The 23,041-nt window shown below is 36.2% G+C and overlaps 2 protein-coding genes and 1 long non-coding RNA gene across 3 annotated transcripts; all 3 read left to right on the forward strand.

The window, feature by feature from the left end:
* The first annotated feature begins 159 nt into the window (after positions 1–159).
* Positions 160–13,635, forward strand: LOC139626386 (transmembrane protease serine 9-like). The gene is made up of 10 exons (XM_071486702.1): positions 160–281; positions 353–500; positions 588–720; positions 1,330–1,593; positions 1,672–1,841; positions 12,191–12,315; positions 12,396–12,543; positions 12,708–12,840; positions 13,004–13,261; positions 13,368–13,635. Exons 1-10 carry the CDS (start codon positions 224–226, stop codon positions 13,527–13,529), a joined length of 1,599 nt encoding a protein of 532 aa, XP_071342803.1. The 5' UTR covers positions 160–223; the 3' UTR covers positions 13,530–13,635.
* Positions 6,904–8,490, forward strand: LOC139626932 (granzyme B(G,H)-like). The gene is made up of 5 exons (XM_071487488.1): positions 6,904–7,123; positions 7,206–7,353; positions 7,514–7,649; positions 7,853–8,119; positions 8,203–8,490. The coding sequence occupies exons 1-5, from the start codon at positions 7,063–7,065 to the stop codon at positions 8,362–8,364; spliced, it is 774 nt and encodes a 257-aa protein (XP_071343589.1). The 5' UTR covers positions 6,904–7,062; the 3' UTR covers positions 8,365–8,490.
* Positions 13,636–17,239: 3,604 nt separating the features above from the next.
* Positions 17,240–19,789, forward strand: LOC139626940 (uncharacterized). Its single transcript, XR_011692466.1, has 4 exons — positions 17,240–18,495; positions 18,724–18,775; positions 19,337–19,414; positions 19,661–19,789. It is a non-coding gene; the product is annotated as an uncharacterized lncRNA (long non-coding RNA).
* Positions 19,790–23,041: the final 3,252 nt, after the last annotated feature.

Consider the following 23,041-nt stretch of genomic DNA (forward strand, 5'->3'; position numbering starts at 1 on the left):
AAACATTCCCTTCATGTGACTAAGTAGTATCTCAACAGTGAGAGAAGATGGTCAAAAAGGGTCTCAATGGAACACAAAATAAGGAGATAAAGGTGTCATATCATCAAAGTGTGAAATGAAGATGAATGTGAGAGGGGAAGCCACAGTGCCCACAGAGAACACTGTGTACAAAAGATGCTACTTCACTCCACAGAGGCAACAGTTTGGGGGTCCTGCAAGCAAGATGCATGTTCTGCACAAACTTCTGCTCTTTCATGTCGTGACAGGTTTCAGACAAAATGGTAAGATTGAACAATCTCATTCTCAAAGCATACACACAAGACGTTATTAATTTTTTCCTCTTTTCTTTCAGCACTTGGGAGTGAAATCATAAATGGGGCAAAGAGTAAGAGGAAGTCGATGTTGTATATGGCATCAGTGCAAAACAACAGAAATCATATATGTGGAGGCTTCCTTGTCAGTGAGGACTTTGTAATGACTGCAGCACACTGTGATGACTAGTGAGTGATCTTTCCTCTTCGAACAATGTTTGAGTAAATATAATAACTTCAATAATTCTGTCAATTTCCCAATTATTATTCGTGCAGCAATCCTACAAGTGTTGTTCTTGGTACACACAATCTCAAGATGGTTAATGATGACATGAGATATGATGTAAAGAGATGCAAACACTCATCTTATGTCAATGTCTCAGAGGGGAACGACATCATGCTACTCAAAGTAAGTAAATATCCATTCAAGCTCAGATTCCCAAGTGACATCATGCATCCTGTCAGTCAAATGTTACATTTAATAAGTTTCAAAAAATAAAATGTATGATTTCCGGGGAGGGTAAAAAACTGGCAAAAATCACTGCCTATAACAGTGTGAACAATAACAATAATGATTCACAGAGAAAAAAAAATGAAGGAATCATTTGTACCAATTCACAATATAAGTTCTAAATGCCAGTGAAAGAAAATGAAGGCGTAACTGCCATAAAGCACACTTGAATCCTGTGTGATAAAGATTTAAGCTGTGCAGGTGATAAATGTGCTGACACCCTGACTGTTACAAACCTATAACAGATGCTGATTCCAGCTCTCAGGATGTATTATATGAGCTACTGGACTCAAAGATGGCACCCAGTTACTTAAAAAACTATGAACTATGAAAATTACCCTGCATTCTTGTGGCCTGAAAGGTCAACATCCAATACTGGAACACTTGAAATACTCAACTTCTGGAACTGTCACCATCTCCACCGGCAACATGTTAGCTTGAAGTCTGCTGGAGAAAAAGGAAATGTCACCAGTTTTTAACTGTTACTTCCTTATTTTATATCTCCAGCTGTCTAGGAGAGTACACCTGAGCAAAAAAAACCTAATCAAGCCAATTCAGCTTCCAACTCAGCAAATAAAACTTAAAAAAAATGAAAAGTGCCAAGTTGCTGGATGGGGTTACATAAGAACCAATGGTAGCATTGTTGCTGAACTGCGTGTGGTGGATGTGCCAATCATTAACCTGAAAGAGTGTAATAAGGAGTGGCATAATATCCTTCCTGAGGGAGTTATCTGTGCAGGTGGATTTGGCACAAACAAAGGATTCTGTCAGGTATGTCTTCTGTCCATTCATAGAAATCGTCATCTCATGAAAAAGATATAAATATCTTAAGTAACTTCCTCTTCACAGGGTGATTCTGGTGGGCCACTGGTGTGCAACAGGAAGTTGGCTGTTGGAGTTGTTTCCTTTAACAACAACGAGAACTGTAACTACCCAGATCTACCGAACGTCTTTACAGACATATCAAAATTACTGCCCTGGATCAAAGACATTCTCAAGAAAAAGCAGTGTGAAGTATAACAGTCTTACTAATTGTTTATGAATGGTACTGTGGATGTATTGCTTTGTCAAAGTCATTTTGTCAGCCAAATGAAAAATGTGCTTCTGTGACACCTGTCATCTGTCAACTCAAATGTAAAAGTTCTTTGTCCAAGATATATTCACAAACTATCGCAGGATTAGTTTAAAGTCCATGTTCTTTCTTTTTGCTCTTATTGCTGCTTGAGGTACAGACAATTATCTGGTTAATAATAACAATAAAAAAATCATTACTTAGTTAGAGCTCATAACTGTGACTGTGGGAACATCAGTTTTCAAATCTGCAGCTGGAAACTGTGGTTGCCCTGGTTCATCAAGATTGTCTGAGAGTTTAAAGACATGCTTGGGTTGTGTCACGTACAGCCAGACCAGAGATCATTTGTTGTGTCTGCCTGTGTTTCTGCAAAATTCGATGTGACCGCATAGTAGCATGCATAAAAAGTGATATAAAGAAAACCAAATAATTCAATTAAAGAGAATGAAAATGTCATTGATGCAAAATAGAAATGAATGAAAATAAATAGAGGCATGGGAAAAATGGATTCATGTAACATAAGTGTACACTATTTTTTATTTATAAGGAAATTTATTTTTAGATTTATATTTGAGAAAGTCTGTGGAACTGTTTTACAAATGTCTCATCAAAATTAGACACATCACATGACATCACACCACACTATAAGCAGGTCATTTTCAAGGAAGCAAGTTGTTTCATGTGTAGTTTTTGACATGATTCTATTGCACTGCAATAAACTGCCTAATAGCAAGTAATTCAGCCTACTTAGTTATAGAAATCTACATTGATCTTCATCAGTGTCACAACTTTGCGCTTTGTGCTTTAGTTAACAACACACAAACATTTATAATCTTTCTTTATGGAACACACCCATTAAACTTTCACAGTACTGGTGGAGGCACTCTTGCATTCATGATTTTTGTAAAGACATAGCTACAAACCTAAAAACCTGTTACTGAGTTTCATTAAGTTTCACAGTGACAGAGTTACAGAGCGTTGGTGTAACCATAGTAACTCACACACCTATTTGAGTGCGCACGACTTGAAAGCAGCATCATGGAAATAAATGACAATAACAGATTTGTGGATATTTCTCACTTTGCTCTGATGGTCTGAAGAACTCTCTGCTGCTCTGTCTTGTCTGCCCGTGCGCTGTCGGTGTCTTATCAGCGACCTTAAACTTACTACGACTTACTTACTCCTGCTATTCATGCCGTTAGGGACTGCATAAGCTGCTCATATACTATTAGATTTTCTTGGAGATAAAAAAAGAAAAAAAATACAAGTGTGATATAATGATGTGATATTCAAGGAGACAGAGCTCAACTCCGACTCCCCTGTGAGCCACTGATGGAGTGAGGCAGGTAGACGAGACGTTCAACTAATGTCAAGGTTAAGAAATGGTATGGTCCACTTTAGAGGTGTCTGAAATCGTATTGCAAGATTCTTCCAGGCATGACAAGGGAAATATACTGTATTATTTACAAATACAGGTATAAAGAGGATATATAAATGTTTCAACCCACCCGACCTGTTGTTTTTCCTCTTTTGGGGGGGTCCAAACCCCTTAATCAAGGGCACCATTCCCCTTGGATTTTCTGTCATTCTGTAGATAAATTTGGGAATTCATTTTGCCTTTGCATGATGTCCCTCTGGGCCTGGACAGCTCATTTTTATGGGAGACTAGCATCTGTGGTAAATGATGAGGGTAATAGGGTGTATTAAAATAAGTTGATAAATGATTGCTTTAAGGAATATTACACAAATCTATATTCCTCAGAACAGACCAATGATGCACTCCGATTAATGGATGACTTTTTTACCCAGATCAACCCCCCAACAATATCAGAGGATCAAAAACGTTTTCTCAACGGCCCAACTACAAGAGATGAAGTAATTAATGCTATTAATAACCTCCAGAAAGGGAAGTTGCCAGGGTCTGATGGTTTTTGTTGTGAATTTTATAAGGGGTTTAAGAACCTGCTTGTAGAACCATTACTCCAAATGTTTAATCATTCATTTTCAGCCACACAATTACCACAGACTCTTAAGGAGGCTAATATATCACTTATATTAAAATAAGCAAAGTGTCCTGAATCTTGCTCCTCCTATAGACCGAGAGCACTTTTAAATGTAGACCGAAAATTGCTTGCTAAAATCGTAGCTACTCGCTTCGAGGATCTTTTGGCCATCTTGATTAAAGAGGCTCAGACTGGTTTTATAAAAGGCACAATGTTACACAGGCCTTTGAACAAAAATCTATAGATGATCTTGTGCTTTCTCTGGACACTGAGAAAGCATTTGACTGAATCGAGTGGCCATCTTTGTTTTACATATTGGAAAAATTTGGTTATGGTGACAACTTTGGAAAATGGGTTAGAGTTATACATAAGGACTCTCAAGCTGCAGTGATGACGAATGGGTTAAGATCGGAATGCTTCCCTATACATAGAGGTACAAGGCAGGGCTGCCCCTTGTCCCCACTCCTATTCCTGTTGGCCATCAAGCCATCGGCTGAGGCCATCAACATGGCGCCCTCTATTTATGGCTTGCAGGTTGAAGAAAGATGTCATAAGATAAGTTTGTATACTGATGACGTACTTATATTTCTAAGTAACTCTGAGATATCAGTTCCAGCTCTTATTAGAATGATTAACACATTCAATGAATTTTCTGGGTATAAGATTAATTTAAGCAAATTGGAAGCTATGCCCTTGGGCAGTCTTACTACAATACCTGACACTGTACCACCATTTCCTTTCAAGTGGTCGCCTTCGGATTTTAGTTATTTAGGTATTTTTATCACCCCCTTATTAAGTCAGTTATATAAAGCCAATTTTGTTCCATTATTTGGAAAAATAAGACAAGAACGTTGAAGTTCACTCCATCTCCTGGTTTGGATGAATAGCCCTGATAAAAATGAACCGGTTCATTCAGAGGTTTAGATTTGCCCAATATGAAAATATATATTATATTACTAGGAGTACAACCCATACTGAACACCCTGAAGTTTCTGCTGTGGAGAAAATACTGTTTCAACATTCAGTGAAGGTGTCTCTTAGTTTGCTTTCTGATGTAATATGTTACATGTCTTCACTGATATACGGAGGATTAAAGGTGTATGGGAGAAGGAATTGTCTGTGACTATTGATTAGAAGATGTGGGACAACATCTGGAGTTATGCTAAAAAAATATATCCATCTGTAAAGCAATACAGTACAAAATAATACATAGGTTACATATATCCCCTAGTCACAGGCATTCCTTTAACCCATCGCTTTCTCTGTGTCTTAAGTGCAAAACTTTAACCCATTGTCTGTGGTCTTTGTCATAAATTACAAAAATATTGGTCTGACATATTATGTGAAATGGAAAAAATATAGAGATTTAAGAAATGGATCCAATGTGTTTGATTTTGGGCCTTCCAAGCAGACACCTGACTACTATAGCTTGCAAAAGGTTGTATAATATCCTTACCTTTGCTGCTAGGAAAAATATACTGTTACAGTGGACTAGTGATAAGGGCCCTTCTGTTAAGGATTGGTGTAAGGTTTTTTGGTATTTGTATAGTTTCTGTTGGCATTGTTCGTATGTTTGTAGAAAATAAGAAAAATCAATAAACATATTGAAAATACATAAATACTTCTCTTCTAAGTGTTACAGTATTTTACCAGATGTAGCTTACCTTCTTTGGTGAAATGCCATGGTGTATTTTTTCTCCTCTCCTCCATTCCTCCTGCCTGCTATTGCCGCTCTCTTATATGGCCCAGTTTTTAAATTAATCATGATACAGCGTGCGTAATGAAATAACTCTCTTGTCCAGTGAAATTTTGTAAAGCCTAAAATTGAACCTTTCTTGCTCTCTCTTGCTTCTTGCTCTGAAATAAACTCTGTTTTATGCATGGATGAATTAGTATTCCATGAACCAATACCAGCAAGTGCAACATAGAATTTGAGATGTAGAATAGCAAAAGTAAAGCACAAGTACCTCACAGTTATTGACTGTGCTGTGTAGGCGGGGGTCACTAAGACAGACAGACTGAGACATGTTTGAGAAGAATCGTGGGATAAGTCTAATGTTCAGGAGACTTAAATTACACTTATAAACATCATTTAGAGATCTCGTCTTATGATCAGAGTAAGACAGTGAGGCATAAATGAGATAAGATGTGATTGTTTCTCCTGAGCTGAATTTGAGAAGTAGGAGGAAAAGCCTTTGGTCTCACCTCCCATCCCATCTCATTTGTGTCTAGGGGAAATGAAAGAGATGTCTATGAGATCTTCTCTTGTACTCTGCTTTACTCTGGGACAAGTTGCAAGTCATGTAATCATGGTGTAGTTTGTGTATAGCATATAACATTAGCTTTTTACTTGATTGTATTTATAGGCTTGAAAAATGTGGTGTTCATTTGTGAAGATTATCCCATTGAACAAAACGTGTAAGTATCATAAACTTTTGTTTGTCACAGATCTTATATTCAGCAGTGATAGGAGAGAAATACATCATCCCTGCAGCACTTACTCGTCACTCACACACTTGTCACTCTTCATAATACACATCACTTACTGACATGTTCCAGTGTGGTTAAGAGAAACAGACAGAGTGAGTCATGATGGTAGTTGTCAGTGGTTAAATGACTATAACTACAGCATCAGTATGATAACGGTGACAACACTTAAAACTGTGATTTCTGTTAATCATGTAGTTTCAAAGAATTTTGGTGCAACCTCACAGTGGCAAAAGCCAAAAAAAAGTAGATCCATAATAAAGGAATAGATACTAAGGTTGACAGAAATAGATGCATGCCATAGATGCAAAATGCAAAATGAAAATAATATAATAAATGGATTTGTATGGTATGATTCATATGATATGACTTATGATTCATATGTCTGTTACACCCATCACATGCTGATCTCATAATGTCTGTATGTGCTTCAGACTGTTGAGGCAGTGGAACCACAAGCTTTATATTTACTGTAACAATGGCAATACGGCATGAAAGTTCATTTCTTTACTGACCACACGCACTCATCACTATACGCCAATTAAAGGTTGCGCTGATGCAGAGAGGATGTGTGTAAAGCCGTAAAGATGAAAACCACAGTGTTGCTTACTCTGCAAACACCTGCATAAAAGTGTTGACTTGACACCCGACGTAGGACAGGTTGGGTTTGCTGCCAGCATGATGCATGGTCTGCACAAATTTCTGCTTTGTCATTTTTTGACATGTCTCGGAGGAAATGGTAAGAATACCAGATCTAATTATTATTCTCTGTTATACACATGGAACATTAACCCCTTCTTTTATTCTGTTTAATTTTTAAGCACTTGGGAGCGAAATCATACATGGTAAAATAGTCCCGGACAACTTAATGCTGTATATGGCCTCCGTTCAGAACAATGAAGGTCACATATGTGGAGGATTCCTCATCAGTGAAGACTTCGTGGTCACTGCTGCGCACTGTGACAAAAAGTGAGTAAACTTTCCTCTTCAAGCAACATTTGATTCAGTTCATATGACTGAAACAAAAAGAACCAACTCTTTTGCAAAAATACGTATCATTATTATACTTTATTTATTTGTTGGCACAACTTAAGAAAAGCTACTGACAACTCAATGATCTCTCATTAAGCAAACCTACAAGTGTTGTTCTTGGCACCCACAATCTCAAGAAGGTTGATAATGACACAATGAGATTTGGTGTGAAGAGATGCAAGCACCCAAATTATGAGACTCATACAAATGAAAATGACATCATGCTCCTCAAAGTAAGTAAATGAGCTTAACAATCTAAAAGCATGCATTTTTGCAGTAAAATACCTGTACTTCAATTCCCAAACCATCAATAGCAACACAATTCATGTGAGCTCCATCTTCAAGAAAATTATTTATTTGGTAACATCACGTGTGTATGAAAGATAACTATTAGGTTTGTTTTCATTTTTCACCCAGTGATTTTGTGTGTCTCCAGCTCTCTAGGAAAGTTCAACTGAACAATAGAGTAAAACCAATTCAACTTCCAAGGACTGACAGTAAAATAAAGGATAAAGCAAAGTGCCATGTAGCTGGATGGGGTCTCACAAAAACTGGTGGTAAGATTGTTGATGTGCTGCAAATGGTGGAGGTACCTGTCGTTAATCCGGAGGTCTGTAAGCGAGAATGGAAAAAAATTCGTGTCAATCTTCCCGACAATGTCATCTGTGCAGGTGGATATGATACAAACAAAGGATTCTGTCAGGTGTGTCTTCTGGTCAGTGCTCTAAATGGTTTCTAGTCTTAAAAAATGATTCAACAAATTAAGCTTCTTCTTCCTCCTCACAGGGTGACTCTGGTGGCCCTCTGATGAACGGTAGGACAGCAGTTGGTGTTGTGTCTTTCAACATGAGAAAAAACTGCGACTACCCAAATGTACCTAACATCTATACTGATATATCAAAATACCTTCCCTGGATCAAAGGAATTCTCGAAAGAAAGAATTGTTAAGTGTAATGTAGCATGGCATACTTGTCTTGTCTTGTTTTGTTTTTTTTGTTTGTTTTTTTTTTATCTCTGCATTAAAATCTTTGTTTGCTCTTTGTCTTAAATGCAAAATAAAACTTAAATTTCAAATGTTGCATGTCATTTCCTGTTGTTTAGTTCTTCTGAAGAATAGTCACAGAAGATTTTAGAGTAAGTTTGAAGTAGAATATATAATTTGTGGTTGCATTGGGAGTATTCTGCAGAGCCCAGAAATCCATCTCACTATCAACAGCACAAATCCAACAGCTGATGTACAGAATAATAAAGTCAAATTTAAAATGTCCAATTTCATAAACAACACAGATATGATTTACACATTTTTTTGATTGCTTTAACAAACATGCAAAATGTATTTCCAGAAAGTCTGTGTATGTGCATGTTTGCCTGCATGTGTTATAGTTGTTGTGCAGATGGTTACCTTTGCATAAAGCGAGTATTTTCATGATAACTGAGGCATTAGTTTCATGACTGTGACTGTGAGAAAACTCAAAGCTGAAATTGTGGTTAATGTGGTTCATGTAACCTGTCACAGAGTTCAAATGGCTGTGTCACGTAGCTCCACACCAGAGAAGCTGCTGCATCTTTGTTCTCCACGTATAAAACCTATCCAACTGAGGTTCACGGTTTGATGTGGCTTAGTACTATCTATAAACAGTTGAACAAGTTCTTCTATCACAAAGATAGAGGAAAAACTACTATCGCTGCTCTGGCTGCACTTGGCCTCTGTGCTTGCCAGTTTTGAACTTTATGATTTTGTGTGTCGCCAGCTGTCTCAGCTTGACTGGGCAAGAGAATACAAGCAACCCCTCTTTTATAATGATAAATGAGATTGTGAAGGGTAAAAGGATTCTTGCGAAAAAAATTTGCAATCAGTCACATGTTGATCATAATGCTTCACACTGCTGCACCATAACATCTACGAGCAGTCGTTACATTCTTGGTAAAAATGACAAGATGTAAGAAAGGATATGAACCTAATAACTAGTCATCAGATTTATAGACACATACAAAAGATTCTAAATATTTCATACATCAGTTATGATGTAAAACACAAACTTCCAAAAAACATTTGTGATGCCTTATCATAAAGAAATAGGAGATTGTGTTCAACTCTCTGTGGATTAGGCTTTGTGTATCTGCGTATGGGATCTAGAAATTAGATGTTATGTCTTTATGTAAAATCTCCCTCTCTCATATGTTATAAGGAAGCGTACAACAGGATAATCACTGTAATAAAGTTACAGTATTCTTCTATTTATTTCTAGCATTTCTGTTTTCTCAATATAATTAACCTGTTATTTAAAATAAAGAGATTTGACGTATGATCTTGAGATAACCAGACAGAAAACATGTAATGCTCTCATTTTCTGCAAGTTTCAAGCTTTAACTTTATGGTTTTGCTTTTCTCCAGCTGTCTAGAAAAGTTTGACTAGAGAGCAGAATACAAACAATTCAACTTCCAAGTCATCAAATAAGCCTCAAAGACAAGGGAAAGGGCTGTGTAGCCAGATGGGGTTTCACAAGAGGTCTTGCAGTTGTTTATTATCTGCAAGAGGTGCAAGAGATGGATGTGCCAATCATTACAATGGAAATGTACCAGTGTTATCTGTGCAGGTGGATATGACACAAACAAAGCATTCTGTCACATATGTCTTCTGTCCTTTCAAAAAAAAAAGTCAGCTGGTTTCTTGTACAGAAGTGGTATAAACATCTTAGATGAAATCATGAATAAACAAATGAAGATATTTCCCCCTAACAGGGTGAGTCTGGTGGCCCTCTGGTGGCCCTCTGGTGCACAGTGGCATTGCAATTGGTGTCGTGTCTTTCAACAGGAACTTAAACTGTGACGACCCAAATGCACCCAACATGTATCTGAATGTATGAAAATACCTGCCCTGGATCAAAATGATTCTCAAGGAAAAGAAGTGTTACATTATACACACAGTTTTGCTACAGTATTGGAGAGGTACTGTCATGTCTAACATACTGTATTGTGATGAATGAAAGAATACAAACCTCCAAAGTTCACTAAACCAAAAAAAGAAGAAAGAGTTTGCAGGTTGAGCATGGCCACATCTGAGGAAGACAGGAATAATATGACAAAAAATCACAAAAACTCAAGGTCCTGACAGTCCAAATGGCACATGCTGTATTTATTGTATCAAACTTTTCCACTGCCATCACACCAGTACTGTGGCAATGAGAAGGAAACAAATCGGACCGAATTCCAACCAATTCAGGGAGGACAGAATAGGCATTACTGCTCAGTGAGCAGCAGCCGTACATGTGAAAGAAGAGACTCATTACTCAACACAGCCATTGCACTCACCACTGACTCATGTCAACATCATCATTTTAGCGATTAGTTGTTTCCCACAGTACACTAGACACAAATCTCTTCAAACTGACTTCACTTGATGTGGTTAATTATCCACAAACTATGAAGAGGAGATGATCCACAAAGGCCCAAACTGAACAAAATAGAAAAAAAGATGTGTAATTTATATCAAATTTAAAATAAAATGTTGGATTTAATGAAAGACAATGAATAGGTCAGAGTGACAGACAGTGTTAAACTCATCATATACTAAACATACCCAACGCTATGTTTCTCCCACTCTCTGTAAATATTGTGTATGTGTAAATGTAAAATAAAACACACGTTTCTGCCATTTCAGCACAATATATGCAGGAGCTAAACTGCTATTACTGCTGAGCAGGTAGTGTACACTGACCTTTCAGAGCTTTTTGCTGGAAACAGCTGCCTCCTCCTGAACAGCTAAAGAACAAGCTGTAACTCACCATAAAGCTCCATAAAGCCAGGCTGCAGATTCAGATGATAAATCTCTGCAGGTTCATCACTGTGAGTGATCCCTGTATGTCATATTGTTTTCACATTGTCATTTCATACACAATGATGATCAAAATTTTACATTTTACATAAACTAAATTACTTTTTCTAATCATTTGATTCCACATATTAATAAGCCATGAAGTCTGCTGTTACAAACATAGCAAGTATTTTTGACAAAGTAATTTTCCAAATGCGGGCAGCATGGTGGTGCAGCGGGGGGCTTTTCGGTGTGGAGTTTGCATGTTCTCCCTGTGTCTGCATGGCTTCCCCCCACAGTCCAAAGACATGCACATTAGGTTAATTGGTGACTCTTAATTCCTCATAGGTGTGAATGTCAGCGTGATTGGTTGTTTGTCTCTATATGTCACCCTGCTGTGATAGACTGGCTGGGTGTATCCTGCCCTCACCCACTGTCAGCTGGGACTTCTCTGAAGCAGAAAACTGGCGTCTTGGGTTAATCTGATTTGTCATGGATTCAAAGAAATGACCAAAACCCAAAGTGGTCAAATCATGACAGTCAGAAACCATTAGTATCTAGTATCTTAGTGTCTTAGTGAGAAGTAGGCCTGGCATGAAATAAAGAAATCAAGCAGAAAATAAATCATGAATGAAGAAAAGCAATTAGGATCAACACTACACAACAATAATGGAGGAAAGGAGGTTCATAAGGGCCCAGAGTGAACAAATGAAGTGTCCCAAATACAAAAAGTAAAACAAAATGAAATGGCCGATAACAAAATGAGAGGCGGAAGAATAGATTACTGTCAGAAACTGTGTTAAACTCATCTAATACTGATCGATAGTATGTGCTTCAGATTGGTGAATAACATAAACCAAGATATTACAAAGATAATTTCTGTTGCATACTTGCAAACTTTACTCAAAGGATGTGGTTACATGTCGAGATAAGAGATGATGATTATACCTTAAACAAAGCAAACAGCTCTATAAAAGGGCCAACTTGACACCCCCAAAAAGACAAGTTCATTGTCTTGCTGCCATCATGCGTGGTCTGCACAAATTTCTGCTTTTTCAGGTTCTGGCATGTCTCGGGCAAAGCGGTAAGATTACAGAATCTGAATATTATCCTCTGACCATTTCATGGCGCAAACTTAATTTTAATCTTTACTCATCTTTGCAGCTCATGGAAGTAAAATCATACATGGGCATAAAGTCCCTGAGAACTCCATGCAGTTCATGGTCTCAGTACAGAACTTTGATGGTCATGTATGTGGAGGCTTCCTTGTCAGTGAAGACTTTGTAATGACTGCGGCACACTGTGAAGACTCGTGAGTTACCAATTTAATTCATGTGATTAAAAATACATTTAAAAATATTTTATTTTATAAATTGACTTTTGTTTTTATAAAGAATATATCATTCATGGTTTTCTATTGTTGCTGGCACATTTTTAGAAAATCTACTGACAACATCTCAATTATCATTCATTTAGGAATCCTTTTTTGGTTGTTTTCGGCACCCACAATCTCAATGACCCTGATAGAGAAATAAGATTTATTGAGCGCCATTACAAACCCGAAACGTATCACTCTGTAGCAAATGGTGGAGACATCATGCTCCTCAAAGTAAGTACATATTCTTAGGTGACATCACAGGTTATTGTGGTACCGTGTCTTCAAAATACCAAAATAAAGTGTGCTACAATACACACTACATCATGGTTTTATTGAAAAAAAATAGCAAAAACATAATATACCAGTATCAATGTTGTCTGTTTTTTGTCTCCAGTTGTCTGAAAAAGCTGAAATGGGCAACGGAGTCCAACTGATTGAACTTCCCACTTCTGAAATACAATTACCTGACAATGCGCTGTGCCAGGTAGCTGGATGGGGACTCACTGAAACAAGTGGTTTTTTTGGTGTTGACGATCTGAGAGTTGTGGATGTGTCTGTCATTAACCCAAACACCTGTAAGGAGCTATGGTATCATCTTCCTGATGGAGTTATCTGTGCAGGTGGATATGGAACAAACAAAGGATTCTGTCAGGTATGTTTTCATAGAAAAAAAAGGTCAGTTGGCTTCTTGTATAGAAGTGTGTAAACATCTTAAATGATATCATGAATAAACAAGTTAAAATATTTCCCTCTTACAGGGTGATTCTGGTGGCCCTCTGGTATGCAACGGTATGGCCGTTGGTGTCGTGTCTTACAACTGGAACCGGAACTGCAACTACCCAAATGCACCCAACGTCTATACAGATGTATCAAAATACCTTCCCTGGATCAAGAACATCCTCAATCACACGAAAATTTAAGAGTAAAAATGTTGTTCACTGTTTTGCTTTAGCATGCAAAATAATATCTCAGATTGCTCTTTTTGTGCAACTGAAATTGAAAATAAAAATGCATTTCAAATACCAAGCTTAAGTTCCTTCTTAAATACAGAACTCGATTATCCACTTAAATCATCACTTATATCATCATCATCATTTTAGCAATTAGCTATGTTCCCACAAAGTTCATGACATCTTTGGTGCTAGTGAACCAGAGGCAGAGTCATGGTGGTGGCCCGGGTGGCCAGTGTCACCAGCACAGGTGTACCTACATCCACATTTTTGTCTTATTTATATTTAGGTAAAAATTTTTAAAAAAAAATTTAAAACTACAGCAAAGAGTCACTGAGACAGTTGTCACAGGCAAATATTACACTTATGATTTTAATCCAGCCCATATGGGATATATATATAAAACATTACTTACTTAGAGTTTCATAACTGTGACTGTGGGAACATCAGTTTTCAAATCTGCAACTGGAAACTGTGGATGCACTGGTTCATCAAGATTGTCTGAGAGTTTAAAGACATGCTTGGGTTGTGTCACGTACAGCCAGACCAGAGATCATTTGTTGTGTCTGCTTGTGTTTAGTGGAGTTTGCATGTTCTCCCTGTGTCTGCGTGGCTTCCTCCCACAGTCCAAAGACATGTACATTAGATTAATTGGTGACTCTTAATTCCTGCTGTGACTGTGTTTGTGTATAGTAGCATGCATAAAAAGTGATATAAAGAAAATCAAATAATTCAGTTAAAGAAAATGAAAATGTCATTGATGCAGAATGTAAATGAATGAAAATAAATGGAAGTATGGGAAAAATGGGTTCATGTAACATAAGTGTACACTATTTTTTATTTATAAGGAAATTTATGTTTAGATTTATATTTGAGAAAGTCTGTGGAACTGTTTTACAAATGTCTCATCAAAATTAGACACATCACATGACATCACACCACACTACAAGCAGGTCATTTTCAAGGAAGCAAGATGTTTCATGTGTAGTTTTTGACATGATTCTATTGCACTGCAATAAACTGCCTAATAGCAAGTAATTCAGCCTACTTAGTTATAGAAATCTACATTGATCTTCATCAGTGTCACAACTTTGCGCTTTGTGCTTTAGTTAACAACACACAAACATTTATAATCTTTCTTTATGGAACACACCCATTAAACTTTCACAGTACTGGTGGAGGCACTCTTGCATTCATGATTTTTGTAAAGACACAGCTACAAACCTAAAAACCTGTTACTGAGTTTCATTAAGTTTCACAGTGACAGAGTTACAGAGCATTGGTGTAACCATAGTAACTCATACACCTATTTGAGTGCGCACGACTTGAAAGCAGCATCATGGAAATAAATGACAATAACAGATTTGTGGATATTTCTCACTTTGCTCTGATGGTCTGAAGAACTCTCTGCTGCTCTGTCTTGTCTGCCCGTGCGCTGTCGGTGTCTTATCAGCGACCTTAAACTTACTACGACTTACTTACTCCTGCTATTCATGCCGTTAGGGACTGCATAAGCTGCTCATATACTATTAGATTTTCTTGGAGATAAAAAAAGAAAAAAAATACAAGTGTGATATAATGATGTGATATTCAAGGAGACAGAGCTCAACTCCGACTCCCCTGTGAGCCACTGATGGAGTGAGGCAGGTAGACGAGACGTTCAACTCATGTCAAGGTTAAGAAATGGTATGGTCCACTTTAGAGGTGTCTGAAATCGTATTGCAAGATTCTTCCAGGCATGACAAGGGAAATATACTGTATTATTTACAAATACAGGTATAAAGAGGATAGGATTGTTTACAATTCCACAACACACAACTGGAAAATCACTGCACACCTTAGGGGTTTTATTCAAGAATAAAATCTTGCAATCATTAGGAAAACACTTCTTTTTCAAACTGCAAAATGCATTTGAATTTCACACCACCCTCTCACATACACACCTGAAAACACTGCAGAAATTGGACACCAGTCAGTCTTAGCCTTACATATATGTATAGACCTCAACTAAGCTTTTGAGAACTTTGCATAGATGGAAGCAGTGAGAGTGAGAGGAAGAGGAAGAGGTTGAAGGTAAAGGTAGAAGAAGACAGAGAGGGGAGGAGAGGACCTGGGGGATCAGCTTTTGCATAAAATCGAAATGATTATTCCTTCCAGTCTTTGCATTATAATAATCGTAATTCCAATGATAAAATCCTAAAGACTACTACTTCCTAACTTTGAATTAAATTTACTAATCCTTCCAAACATAGCATTCAAAGAAATACATTCCAAATATTTAATGGAAATAAGGACTGTTTCCAATTTTGGCTCCCAAAAACATATTCATCCTAAAAATTGAATATAAATCCTTATTGATTCCAACATATTTATCTTTTGCCTGATCACATTCGTGATTTTTTATTTTTTTTTTCAAGGCTGCACATTTTCCACTGAGGTAATGGACTGCATCGGAGCAACACGCTCCAAAAGGACAATGCATATCAACAGACATTAAGAGGGTGAGTAGAAAGAAATGTTGTGGTTCGTCATAGTAAAATGCATTTTGTACTTAAGTGTGTGCAACTTAAAGTGTGTTGTTGGTACCTGCTTTGTTTTAGTTGCAATGTGTAGATTACAACACTGACTGTAAAATGCACAATGTATTTCCAGGTGCCCTCATGGACAGAAAAGTGAAAAGAAGCTTAGCAAATCAGTGAGTACACATGATAAAATGCAGCTACACAGACATACACTCACAGACACACAAATACATACAGAGCTTAAAAAACTTAAAATTAAAATTGTAAAATTTTCTGGTGTAGGCTCTTGATGATATTGACCCTTCTCCTCGCCCTGGGGAAGAAGATGGAGTTGAGAAAATGAAAGCAGATGCTGTTGTTGTAGATACTGGGATAAGTGTTATATTTCATAATGTTCATGACTACAGTATGTAATGATGGCCATGATGGCTGACTGATGTTCTCAATTTTTTAGTGCTACAGAGGATCAAGTAACATGGACACTTCTGTTATTGTTGCTTTCATATTAGTGTTAATCTTAACGGCTGCCCTTATGTCACACCTGTTCTTCATGTTGTTGAAAAAGAAGTGAAGCAGAAACTCTTCCAAACGAGCCGTCTTTCTTACTACATTAATTCCAAAAAGAACATATGGTAATCACACTCCTGATTGGTTGTCTATGATCCAATGAAAATGATTTTTCTGTAGAGTATAAATACAGATTCCAGGAAGTAACTTTACTCTGAGAAGCACCTGGTGGAGATCACACAACAGTAAGATCAAAGTAGGCAGGTAAAATCCAAAAGACTAATCCTTCCAGTCTTTGCATGATAATTCTTAATCATAATTACAATGATAAAATCCTAATGACTATTACTTCTTATCTTTGAATAATAATTACTAATCCTTCCAACTACAGCATTCAAAGAAATAATTGTGATTTATATCCAAAACGTGTATATATTATTATTATTATAGTATTTTATTACAAACATTCAATTGAAATAACTATTGCTTCAGGTTTAGCATCCAATAAATATGCATTCCAAGAATTAAATCACCATGCTTTTGTATGGATTTGTAGTTTAATACCTGTTTAAATTTGTGCATTTTCAATGTATCTATATTGAATCTACATTGTGTAACAGCAGGTACTGAAAGTAAAGGAATACAATCCAAACCATATTCCAAAGACTGAATCCAAATTCCAGGAATGCAATTCTAACCAAACTGTGTAACCATAATCAAAAGAATGAATAACAAGAACATGATCCAAACTTTTTTTTTCCAAAGAATGCATTTAAATTGCAAGAGCACTACACTAAATTCCAATTCCTTACCCATAATGCATCCAAATTCCAAGAGCATGATCCTAACCATAATGCAAAGAAAGGATCCAAATTCCAAGAACACAGTCCTAAATTCCAAGAATACAATCCTAACTATATTCCAAAATGGATCCAAATTTCAAGAACACAATCTAAAATTCTAAGAATATAATTATAAAATCCAAGCACACAATTCTGATAATATTCAAAAACATTGATCAGAATTCCAGGAACAAATTCCAAAAATACAATCCTACCCTTATTTAAAGGATTGGATCCAAATTCAAAGAACAAAAGTCAGAGAACATGATCCTATCCATATTCCATTTTTGAATAACATTATCCCAAATATTTCAAGAACATGATCCTAACCATATTCCAAAAGGTGGATCCAAATTCCAAGAATACAATTCAAAATTCCAAGAACACAGTTCCCAAAAATTGATCCAAATTCCAAGAACACGATTCCCAAAAATTGATCCAAAGTCCAAGAACACAATAATATATTACAAGAACACGATTCCCAAAAGTGCATTCTAAAAAGTGGATCCAAATTCCAAGAACAGGATCCTCAATTCCGAGAACACAATTCTAAAATCCGAGCACACAATCCATAATAGATCCAAATTCCAAGAACACAATTCTAACTTTGCTCCAAAGAATGGATCCAAGTTCCAAGGACATGACCCTAACTTTATTCCAGTGAATATATCCAAATTCCAAGAACACAATTGCTAAATTCCAAGAATATGACCCTAACTTTATCGCAAAAATCTATCCAAATTCCAAGAATATGATCTTAAATTCCAAGTACACAGTTCTAAATTCCAAAGACTCAAACATCACAAGCAATCAGTGCAGAAATTGTGTTTCAACTGTGCTACTTGGCTACAGTGAAAATGCAGTTGATTCACCAAACAATAAACATGCTCTGTAAACCCCATATCACAGGGCAATTCATACAATTTCCTTTAGATGTTCACCACCTGCAGAGAAATTTCTTACTTTCAAATGGCCTGTGTAAATGTGTACCTTTTCAAGGTAGCAATCCATCCTAGGAAGGAGAACCATACTCCAAACATAAGGAAGAGAGGAGTGTAACAACAGGTACTGTAAATCAAGGAATACAATCCTAATCATATTCCAAACACTCAATCCAAAGAATGGATTCAAATTTCAAGAATGCACTCCAAAAGGCCAAGAACACAACCCTATCTATATTCCAAAAGTGGATTCATCTTTCCTACTACATTAATTCCAAAATGGGCATATGTCAATCACAGTCCTGATTGGTTGTCTATAATACAATTAAAATTATCTGGTGTACTAATACAGATTCCAGGAAGTATTGTTATTCTGAGAATCGCCGAGTGGAGAACACACTGAGGTAAAGTCAATTCACAGAACTAGTCCTTCCAGTCTTTCCAATATAATCCCTAATCATAAGTACAACGATAAAATCCTAATGATTAGTCCTTCCTATTTTTGAACTGCAATTACTAATCCTTCCAACTATAGTATCCAAAGAAATATATATTCAAAATATTCAACAGAAATAACTAATGCTTCTACATTTAATATCCCGAACACATATATTTCTCGAATTGTGTATAAATCACTATTTTTTTCCATCGCTTACACATGTATTAAATTCAACAATTCAACAACATATTCTGATTAAATAGAAATTACTAATACATGCAAGACATGTGACTATTTCCTATTTTAATGCATTGCAAGGTTCGAGTGGATGACGTGTAACAATTTAACTTCTAATATTTTTTGATAATGTCTAACTTACCCCAGCTTTAATGAAAGTCACCTGTAAGAATAACTTTTGGAATGTGGAAAATGTACATTTTGAAAGATGTCTTAAAAGATGTCTTAAATGTAAGGGTTGGTTTGACATTGCCAGTTCTATTATGAATGCTGTTTCTTTGCTTTTCAGACATCAAAACTGAAAGATGGAATTGTTGAGAATGGGCCAACTCCTCATCCACATACCACTAGGGAGAAATCTTGGTTTGTAAGAAAAACATCCTAATTTTTTATGTTTCATGCTTAATTGTGCAGTCAGACTCATAATATATCTCAACCATAGGCTAATGATGACCTGGCCTGAGCTCCTTATCCTGAGGGAAGAAGATAGGGTTGAGCAAATGAAAACAGCTGTTGTTGTAGATACTAGTGGGGAAAGCTTATATTTCACAATGTTCATGACTGCAGTGTGCGACTATGGCCATAATGACTGATTGATGTTTTCTTCTTTTAGTGCTGCAGTGGACGGGGTGAAGTGGACATGTACTGTCCTTGCTTTAACATCAGTCTTCCTCATGATGCTTGCCATTGCCCTTTAGACATGGTGTTAATGTAATAAAGGTTAATTAAAGTTATTGTTCAGGTCCCCTTGTTGTCAGTATCTATCCTCACTTTACCTCATCAAAATTACATTCACATTAGTCATATCTGTAAATTAAAGGTAGATATTAATTATATTGTATTATAAGATATTTTGCATTGCAGTTAATACAAGAACAATATGCAAACACTTATTACTGAATGTACTGGCTAATAACAAATTCTAACACAGTGATATTTTACAATACAAAATTCCAAGAAAACAATATGAAAATGAGTATCAATTGTTATATAAAAAATTCCAAATCAGTTATATTTTGTACAACCAAATTCAACATTATACTAATGTACATGAGTATGAATTGTTAATAGCTGATGACATCAATTAATAACTTTTACCAAGTGAGTTGTATTTTTCACTACTCCTAATCTAAGATTACATTACTCAAATGACTATGAAATGTTAACAGCAATTAATGAGAAACTCCAAATTAGTCATATTTTGCACTAAGTGGCTATGCAAATGAGGAAAAAAGGTTGTAAGACTACGACTACAAGAGTAAGATCTCATTCTGCAAAATGAAGGAAAAGCGCCCCCTCCACACCACCCAGTTACTTCAAGGAAATGTAAGAAATTTTCGAAGTTCAACAATTTCTAACATAGAACCCACAAGTGCGATGAAAATGGAGGAAAAATATTTTTGAACAGTAACATTTATTTTATAGGAGAACCATTTACTTTGTAATTTTAGAATATTAGTGTAGGCCATATGAATTTTTAAAAGAATGATATTTGAATTCCAAGAAGAACAGCACCAATTGAAAATCACCAAATCCCTAATGAAGGACAGAAATATCTGCTTTCAGATCAGTTATAAATTGTCACCTTACTAAAGAGGCAGAGATGAGAATTAGATACTCCAAACAGAGATTTTCTGAATATGGTGACAAGCCAGACAAATATCTTGCATATCTTGCTCAAAAAAAGAACAGAGTCCCAGTCTATAGTATCTGTGGTAAATGATGAGGGTAATAGGGTGTAAGTTGATAAAGGAATAATACATATGAATAGGAATATTACATAAATCCATGTTCCTCAGAACAGACAAATGATGCACTCCAATTAATGGATGACTTTTTTACCCAGATCAACCTCCCAACAATATCAGAAGATCAAAAACGTTTTCTCAACAGCTCAACTACAAGAGATGAAGTAATTAATGCTATTAATAACCTCCAGAAAGAGAAGTCGCCAGGGTCTGATGGGTTTTGTTGTGATTTGTTGTTTTATAAGGAGTTTAAGGACCTGCTTGTAGAACCATTACTCCAAATGTTTAATATATAGTTTAATTTAGTATATTCATTTTCAGCCGCAGAATTACCACAGACTCTTAAGAAGGCTAATATATCACTTATATTAAAAAAAGAGAAGTGTCCTGAATCTTGCTCCTCCTATAGACCGATAAAGCTTTTAAATGTATAAATAAATAAGTACAACACAGAATTTGAAATGTAGAATAGAAAAAGTAAAGCACAAGTATCTCACAGTTATTGACTATGCTGCGTAGGTGAGGGTCACTAAGACAGAACTGAGACATGTTTGAGAAGAATCGTGGGATAAGTCTAATGTTCAGGAGACTTATATTGCACTTATTTAAGATTATTGAGAGATTTCGTCTTTTGATCAGAGTGAGACACAGATGAGTTATATGCAGGTGTTCCTCTTGAGGTCACTATGAGAAAACGGAGACATATTTCAGGAGAAGCATGAGATCCTAGGAGTCATAGATGAGTTTTCCTTAAGCTCATTCACCGATCTCATGGTCCAATGTTCCGGAGACTTAAACTACACTTATTCAAGATCATTTAGAGATCTCTTGTTTTGATAAGAGTGAGGCATACATGAGATAAGATTTGGTTGTTTCTCCTGAGCTGAATCTGAGAAGTAAGAGGAAAAGCCTTTGGTCCCACCTCAGTGTTAAAAATAACTCATTTGTGTCTAGGAGAAATGAAAGAGATGTGTATGACATCTTTTCTTGTATTTTGCTTTCCTCTGGGACAAGTTGCAAGTTTAGTGGCGGTGAAGTTGAAGTCATGTAATCATGGTGTAGTTTGTGTATAGCCTAACATTAGCATTTTACTTGATTGTATTTATAGCTCGAAAAATCATAAAAGTTTTCATTTGTGAAGATTATCCTATTGAACAAAATGTGTAAGTATCATAAACTTTTGTTTGTCACAGATCTTATATTCAGCAGTGATAGGAGAGAAATACATCATCCCTGCAGCACTTACTCGTCACTCACACACTTGTTACTCTTCATAATACACATCACTTACTGACATGTTCCAGTGTGGTCAAGAGAAACAGACAGAGTGAGTCATGATGGTAGTTGTCAGTGGTTAAATGACTATAACTACAGCATCAGTATGATAACGGTGACAACACTTGAAACTATGGTTTCTGTTAATCATGTAGTTTCAAAGAATTTTGGTGCAACCTCACAGTGGCAAAAGCCAAAAAAAAGTAGATCCATAATAAAGGAGTACGAGCAGTCGTTCCATTTTTGGTAACAATGGTGTAGGAAAGGATATGAACCTAATAACTAGTCATCAGATTTATAGACACATACAAAAGATTTTAAATATTTCATACATCAGTTATGAAGTAAAACACAAACTTCCAAAAATCATTTGTGATTCCTTATCATAAAGAAATAGGAGATTGTGTTCAACTCTCTGTGGATTAGGCTTTGTGTATCTGCGTATGGGATCTAAAAATTAGATGTTATGTCTTGAAGTAAAATCTGCATCTCTCATATGTTATAAGGAAGCGTACAACAGGATAGTCACTGTAATAAAGCTACAGTATTCTTCTACAATAATACAGTCCTGTTATATCAGATAATAATATTTATTTCTAGCAGACATTTTGTTTTCTCAAAATAATGTACCTGTTATTTAAAATAAAGATATTTGATGTATGATCTTGAAATAACCAGACAGAAGGCATATAATCTCTACCAATATGCTCTCATTTTCTGTATTTGCAAGTTTCAAGTTTTAACTTCCTGATTTTGCTTTTCTCCAGCTGTCTAGAAAAGTTTGACTAGAGAGCAGAATACAAACAATTCAACTTCCAAGTCATCAAATAAGCCTCAAAGACAAGGGAAAGGGCTGTGTAGCCAGATGGGGTTTCACAAGAGGTCTTGCAGTTGTTTATTATCTGCAAGAGGTGCAAGAGATGGATGTGCCAATCATTACAATGGAAATGTACCAGTGTTATCTGTGCAGG

Source organism: Trachinotus anak, unplaced genomic scaffold, assembly GCF_046630095.1.
Source record: "Trachinotus anak isolate AG129_WGS33_773 ecotype Australia unplaced genomic scaffold, CSIRO_AGI_Tana_v1 ptg000010l, whole genome shotgun sequence".
Taxonomy (NCBI): Eukaryota; Metazoa; Chordata; class Actinopteri; order Carangiformes; family Carangidae; genus Trachinotus; species Trachinotus anak.

Coding starts and splice junctions, on each gene's coding strand:
- LOC139626386 (XM_071486702.1), top strand. CDS start 224: ATGCATGTTCTGCACAAACTTCTGCTCTTTCATGTCGTGACAGGTTTC. Junction 501..587: donor GCAGCACACTGTGATGACTA/GTGAGTGATCTT, acceptor TTATTCGTGCAG/CAATCCTACAAGTGTTGTTC. Junction 721..1,329: donor ACGACATCATGCTACTCAAA/GTAAGTAAATAT, acceptor TTATATCTCCAG/CTGTCTAGGAGAGTACACCT.
- LOC139626932 (XM_071487488.1), top strand. CDS start 7,063: ATGATGCATGGTCTGCACAAATTTCTGCTTTGTCATTTTTTGACATGT. Junction 7,124..7,205: donor GACATGTCTCGGAGGAAATG/GTAAGAATACCA, acceptor TTAATTTTTAAG/CACTTGGGAGCGAAATCATA. Junction 7,354..7,513: donor GCTGCGCACTGTGACAAAAA/GTGAGTAAACTT, acceptor TCTCTCATTAAG/CAAACCTACAAGTGTTGTTC.